The sequence below is a fragment of the Ambystoma mexicanum genome, chromosome 13 (assembly GCF_040938575.1).
Source record: "Ambystoma mexicanum isolate Mex_15411 chromosome 13, UKY_AmexF1_1, whole genome shotgun sequence".
Taxonomy (NCBI): domain Eukaryota; kingdom Metazoa; phylum Chordata; class Amphibia; order Caudata; family Ambystomatidae; genus Ambystoma; species Ambystoma mexicanum.
In genome coordinates this window covers 25,761,342-25,768,439 of record NC_090938.1, presented here as the reverse complement: position 1 = coordinate 25,768,439, position 7,098 = coordinate 25,761,342, and the positions used below count along the sequence as shown (strand labels likewise).

Below are 7,098 nucleotides of genomic sequence, written 5' to 3'. Positions count from 1 at the left end.
TGCTCTCGGCCGTACTGCTCCACCGGGCATCTACACTAGCAGTCGAGCGAGAGCGCTTACATCTGCACAGATGTGGCCCCTTCTTTCCCATTCCAAGTGTTTTGCCACCAATGGCTTCATCACAACACAAAGGGGAGAAGAGCAAGACGTGTAAGGGTTGTAGCGTGTGGGTGGGTTCAATGGTCGCGTAGAAGACGTGTAATTAGAATATATACCTCTGAGAGGAATATTGATCCAATCACTTCCTTTTCCCATCTCTTCTATCCTATTCTGGGAGCAGAACTAAGTCAATGCTTAAACCTTGGAGAGCCGGTCTTCGAATCTAGGATTCTAACTTTGCCGTCCAATAACTCTCTCTTCTTCTGATCGCAGGCTCCGCCTACCAGCTGACGTGTTACTTCACCAACTGGGCGCAGTACCGCCCCGGCCTGGGGAAGTTCAAGCCCGACAACATCGACCCGTGCCTGTGTACTCACCTGATCTATGCCTTCGCCGGCATGTCCAACAACCAGATCACAACCATTGAGTGGAACGACGTGACCCTCTACAACTCCTTCCAGAACCTCAAGAACCAGTGAGTCCTCCCTCCACTTCTACTGCTTGCCATTTGATATCAGCACAATTGCCTTTCACAATCATGGACCAATGCACCCTCTAAACAGGGCTAAGAAAGTCAGAACCAATTGGGTCTCCAGAACAAAACAACATCTAGCAGGCAATGGGTGGGCCATATTTTCCCATCAACCCACATCCAATGCTTTCCCTCTACGGCATCTGATATTTTTGCGAAGCGGAGATAGAAATCCTACCTCCTGACACCAAGATGCCCTCCCTTCCTACAGATATGGGAATGCACTCCTTGGAAGCCACAGATACTATCCCGATTTGCATACCCCCCCTCTTAGATTAATTTCAGACATTCCCTATTTTTTTATTTCCCAGAAAAATCATTTTCTGAGACACCAAACATAGTCATCACTGCAGTCAATTTCCACCATAACTACCCTTGACCTCCAGCTGTTAGCACAATCAAGTGGACAACATATGCACGAACAGCAGCACCTCAACTTCTACTGCCTCAAGACCCTGATAAACGCCCCAGCCCCCAATAAGCTTGACTAGTTTAACAACACTCTCCAAGGCCAACGGCTGCTACTCTCAACCTTTGAGAAAGTCCTAAACGTAGCCACCGCCACCGTGATCAACGTTCCCGGCCGACATCCACCCTTCCGTAGACACCAGCCTGCTTACAGTGCAGCCACGATACTTACAGACGCTCCACATTCACCCACAGTCTCAATGGCAGAAATCAATCTGCAGCATCCAACACAACTACATCGCTGGCAACCCCACCTGAAACACAATCCAACACTGTTTATCCACCGCAAAACAGCATGCACCTTATACAGGGGCAGGCATTTCCCTTCCTAGCACCCTAACATTTGAATACCCTTCACATAAGTCTCACAGCTCCCACTCCCCGAGTCCTTTGGAAATAATCCTGACGCAGCGCCAACACCTGCACCTCTGCAGAAAAACACCACTGCCTCCTGCAGAGTAGGACATAGACTTCCAATCAAAGTACAATGGGTAACTTTCTATGGATAGCAAAACCTTTGCAGAAGTGATGCTAAATTCACAGCCTGGCACAAGTACCCACATGAAAGGCTCGGCCCTGCTGGCAAGCATGAATATCAACAAGGCAAGCTCTGGTTTGATTGGCTGCTATTTTTTCCAGGAACGGAGCACTGAAGACGCTACTGGCGATTGGAGGCTGGAACTTCGGCACGGCACCGTGAGTACCCACTGTCTGGAGACAGACCCTCAGGCTATTTCTAAAGACCACTCCTCGCGGTTGGCCTCCATGACACCATTGTTCTCCTCCTTAGATTCACTGCCATGGTCGCCACCCCTCAGACCCGCCAGACCTTCATCACGTCCGTCATCAAGTTCCTGCGTCAGTACGAGTTTGATGGGTTGGACTTCGATTGGGAGTACCCAGGCTCCAGGGGAAGCCCCCCTCAGGACAAGCAGCTCTTCACCACCCTGGTCCAGGTGAGAAAGCAGAAGGGCATGGAGAGGGTGCGAGAATGTTTCAGGTAGGGCAGGGACATCCTATAGAAGGCAAAAGAGTGGTGCTGCACCCCCACCCCCACATGCAGCCGTAGCATAATGAAGGACGTTAGATAGTCCCAATGTGACCTGGAAAAACCTACATGCAATAGTAGGGTCTTGGTTAAAAGAGGGGATCAAAGACAGTTCCTCTGAGCAGAAAGGGGTGGGAGAAGTACAGGTAGTGGATGGAAAAAGCATAAGACCAACCACATAATGCAATCCATGGGTTTGTGACTTGCGAGCCAAGCGGCCATGACATTGGAACACGCAGTCACTGTTTCCAGATTTTTGGGAAGCTGAGGGATGACGGACGGGTAGTACTTTGGGTACGGCTGTCTGCAAGACATACATATTTGACATATATATACAGTTTTTGTAGTCTGGATGGGTTCTGGGTACAGGTTAAGCGGGAAACTATATATTATATGACAAAGGAAGATTGTAGCTGGTTTTGAAGATTACCTGCACCAAGGGCTAGTCTACATGAATTGGACCAGTCAAAGTTGCTCTAAAATAATACAATATTGTAGATTAGTACCTGGTGAGGGACAAGGCGCTTGTAACAAGAGAGCCCATTGGCCCACGCCAATTCGTTACCAGCTCAACAGAGCGCTTCCCCGGGCCTCATTCAATGTTCGAATGGCCGCCATGAAAAGGGAGAAGGGGATATGTGAAGTCCCTTCTTTCTGTTCCATGGCGGCCATCTTCCTTGTTTACTTTTTTCCCCACTTTTTTAATGGACGGCATGGAAAGGGAGAACGGACTATGTATCCCGTTCCATGTTTTTTTGCTTTTCTTTTTTTAGTTGCTGAACGTCAGAGCGTCTGACAGCTCAAACAAGAAACTATAAGTACCCCGGTCTAATGTACGGGAGTACTAATAGCAATAAGCCCCTCTCTGGGGGCTTTTACCGCTTCTGATAATATCCGGGGCCTGTGTTAAGGCTGTAAATATGGGCCCCAGTGCATTACCAAATGCGGTAATGGCCTCCCGTCGCGGGGCTTGTTGCTTAAGTGGGAGACAGATCAGGAGCTTGCCGCGGCGTCTAGGACATGCTCTGGACAGGCAGTCATATGGATGTTCTTGTCGCCTTTCACAGGAAATGCTGGCCGCCTTCACACAGGAGGCCTCTCAGACCAACAAGCCCCGGCTCCTGGTGACCGCTGCAGTGGCCGGGGGCATCTCCAACATCCAGTCCGGATACCAGATCCCTGCGCTCTCGGCGTGAGTATGGCTCAATGTCTGGGCAAGGCTCTATCTGGCCGCCGCGGGCACGGGGGGGGGGAACTCTTAACAGTAGACCAGAGAACAACAGCAATGTAACATTGTTTGGGAAATGTCAATCAAGCCGCAGAAAACAACCTCTACAGCACATAAAATATACGAATGACACTGCATGGCAACTCTGGTCACCTAAGTGAACATTAAATAAATAAAGAAAAAATGCAGCACTCATCCGAGCATTGCTCCAAATATCACGTCAGCAGTTACATCATCAGTGGGTTTATAGACAGAAATATTAACACACAGGGCCTCCTTATTAGGAATGTACCGAAGGCGGTATAACACATTGACTGTTTTCAATGTCACTTGGTTTTTAAGATACCACTTATTTGTGAGTTGGGCTGGAACGGGACATTTAATGTCTGAGGCCCAGAAAGTTCTGCTGGGGAAGATATAGGGAATTTACCCTATACAGAACTTTCTATGTACCCCCTGCTGTGAACATCACATGAGACCCCAACTCATGATCCAGTGGTATTTTAAAATAGGAAGTATTTTAGTTGCTCGATGCCTTCCTGTGTCCCTCGGCACTCATAATGAGTCCTTGATGCGGTGGGATGGACTTGATACCCACCTGGGGATCCGCATTTAAAGAACATTTGGGTAAATGAAATCAGACAAGCTCATGGAGAAATGGAGAGGTGTAAGAAAGCCATTTGGAGTAAGTCACTGTGCTTGGTAAGAGCATGGGCGCCCCAGCAGCAAGGCTGCTCCTCCACCTGTCCAAACACATTCCCACCCATGGGGAAAGTACCTCATTCAGATTCCAATGTTAGCTCAAAACAGATTCATTTCCAGAGCAAGTGTCATGAAAGGTTCTGCCGGAGGGGAATTCCCAACACGCCGGCCTTAGATAGTAGACAAGGAATTAATGCACGTTTCAGAGCCGAGTTGCACATGGTTAATTGCTGTGACAATAGAGGCGTATTTCCTGCACAGGGCTCTGGACTACATCCACGTCATGACGTACGACTTGCACGGATCCTGGGAGGGGTACACCGGCGAGAACAGCCCCCTGTACACCAACCCCGCTGCCACCGGGGCCAACGCCTACCTGAACGTGGTAAGTGTGATGTTCGCCACCAGGTCGGGGCACGTGCAGTGGGTGGCGGTGCCCACTGTCACGCACCCCCAGACATGTCTATTACATGATACTGACATGTCCCCTGACATGGAAACTGACGCGCGCCCCAATGCTGTCTTTGCAGGATTACGTCATGAACTACTGGCTGAGCAACGGCGCCCCAGCTTCCAAGCTCATCGTGGGGTTCCCCACCTACGGGCACACCTTCATCCTGAGCAACCCGTCCAACACCGGCATCGGGGCCCCCACCTCTGGAGCGGGTCCCGCTGGCCCCTACACCAGGCAGGCCGGATTCTGGGCCTACTACGAGGTAGGTGATTCAGGGTTAAGTCAACAGCAGACTTTGGAGCGATTGAGAGGAGGCCCTGGTTATGCATAAACACCAGGAGCGCCTGAAGGCTCTGAGCTCGGAGCCATGTATAAGAAGCCTGTACCCCATCATAATACCTGCCTGACATGCTCGCCCCTCTCTCTAATATCTGCCAGGCTAGCCTTTTAAGGTTGCTGATTGAACTCTCGTTATTGCTTCACCCTCAATGTGGGAGCACTTCCTTTCAGAGCTTGTTATGAAAAGCAGAACTGGACGCTCCTTATCTTCCTGGTATTTTGAAACCGTTAACTGGTTTGAGGGTTGTGTCTGCGCCAGGCGGTCCTGTGCTACATGGTAGGTGCGGTGCTGCCTTGGGGTTTTTCACCATTTTAACCAGAGGTGTTTTCAAATTCTCCAATTCCTGCAGATCTGCACCTTCCTGAAGAACGGGGCCACTGACGTCTGGTCCTCTGCTGAAGAGGTCCCCTACGCCTACCAGGGCAACCAGTGGCTTGGATACGACAACGTCAAGAGCTTCACCCTCAAGGTGCGCTACATCGCTTGACCAGCTATCGGGATATCTGTGTTAATGGACTGGTCCTTAAGGTCGATAACCAGTAACATGACCTAACCCTGCCCCCCTTCTTCCCACAGGCTCAGTGGCTCATGAAGAACAACCTGGGGGGCGCCATGGTGTGGGCCATCGACCTGGACGACTTCACCGGCACCTTCTGCAACCAGGGCAAGTTCCCGCTCATCAGCGCCCTGAAGGCTACTCTTGGGGTGCAGGCTTCAGGTGAGTGGGAATTGAAACATGGGATATTCAATCCCTCGCACAAAAATATCAACCTTTAAAACCCTAGGAATTTAGCAAGGTTACGTCCCCTTTGCCATGTAGCTTATAGCATGCCAAGCCCTTTCATGCCAAGAGAAGACTGTGCCTCAAACTTCATGATTCCCTCCATAGCTCCCCAAGGTCAATCACCCTCCATCGAGGCGCTCGACTACAATGCCAGAGAGTAGCATACATAGGATAGCTTTTTAAAAGACTCTCTTATGGAACAGACTCCAATCTGCTCCTTTAGGCAGAGGAGACAGCCAGCTTCTGTCCTGGTGACACGCCAGTGGCATGCCGTAAGAGGAGGATAGCTACCACCCTGAGGGCAGAGAGCCACAGGTCTCTGGGAGGTTTGTGGATATATCGCTCTGCGTGCGCAGGAAAAGACCTAGGGGGCAGTAACTGGCTCCCTGGGCACTGGAGACATAACCCCATCATAAGAGTTTTAGGATCCTTGTGCTTGATAACCAAAGACATTACTGAGAGGGTCTTGCTTTCTTGCAGGTTGCTCCACTCCTGCGGTTCCAGTGCCTCCAGTCACGGCCGCCCCGGCCCCTCCAGCCACAGCAGCGCCCTCTGGTGGTGGCAGCGGTGGCAGCAGCTCCGGCGGCAGCGGATTCTGTGCAGGCAAAGCCAGCGGACTCTACCCAGTCGCCGGGAACAAGAACGCCTTCTGGCACTGCCTGAACGGAGTCACCTACCAGCAGCACTGCCAGGCTGGCCTCGTCTTCGACACCAGCTGCCTCTGCTGCAACTGGGCGTAAACCCGCACACCCACCAAAGCGAGTGAGACCAGTGGACTCCAAGGTTCTCTGATTCAACTGTGACCCACACACCCACCAAAGGCAGAGACCAGTGGACTCCAAGGTTCTCTGATTCAAATGTGACCCACACACCCACCCAAGGCAGAGAGACCAGTGGACTCCAAGGTTCTCTGATTCAAATGTGACCCACACACCCACCAAAGCGAGTGAGACCAGTGGACTCCAAGGTTCTCTGATTCAGTTGTGACCCACACACCCACCAGACAAGTGGATTCCGAGAATCTCTGATTCAAATGTGATGTTACGACAAATAATTCTGAAATAAAAAAGCACAGCATTACCATATGTGTCTTAGTTACTCTGCACCAACTCCTGTGTCTAGGAAATAGCTTGCTGTGTCAGATGCCTGCTGTAAAGACCCTTTCTGGCAAGCCTTCATGTGCCACCATGGTCTTCAGGAACACACGTGATTTTCTCCTGCTTATTGAGTTCCTTTGCCTTCTCCACTTCCAGTCCTCCCTTTCTCTCTTCTGGTGTTCTGCCCTCTTTGCCTCCGCTCCTTCTCTTCCCTCATTTGTTAACCTCACTGCTTTGGCAGGCACTACCCTCGCTTCACCTCACGCTTCCACCTCTTGACTCCCATAACCAGTGGACCCAAAGGTAGACAGCTAAAAACCCAATGTTCCCCCCATAATACCACACG

General features: G+C 50.8%; 1 protein-coding gene across 1 annotated transcript; it reads left to right on the top strand.

Moving 5' to 3' along the window:
* The first annotated feature begins 386 nt into the window (after positions 1-386).
* On the top strand, positions 387-6,738 carry LOC138520062 (acidic mammalian chitinase-like). The gene is made up of 9 exons (XM_069632590.1): positions 387-574; positions 1,739-1,795; positions 1,890-2,055; positions 3,215-3,339; positions 4,339-4,462; positions 4,608-4,793; positions 5,221-5,340; positions 5,448-5,589; positions 6,136-6,738. The coding sequence occupies exons 1-9, from the start codon at positions 498-500 to the stop codon at positions 6,393-6,395; spliced, it is 1,257 nt and encodes a 418-aa protein (XP_069488691.1). The 5' UTR covers positions 387-497; the 3' UTR covers positions 6,396-6,738.
* The last annotated feature ends 360 nt before the right edge of the window (positions 6,739-7,098 follow it).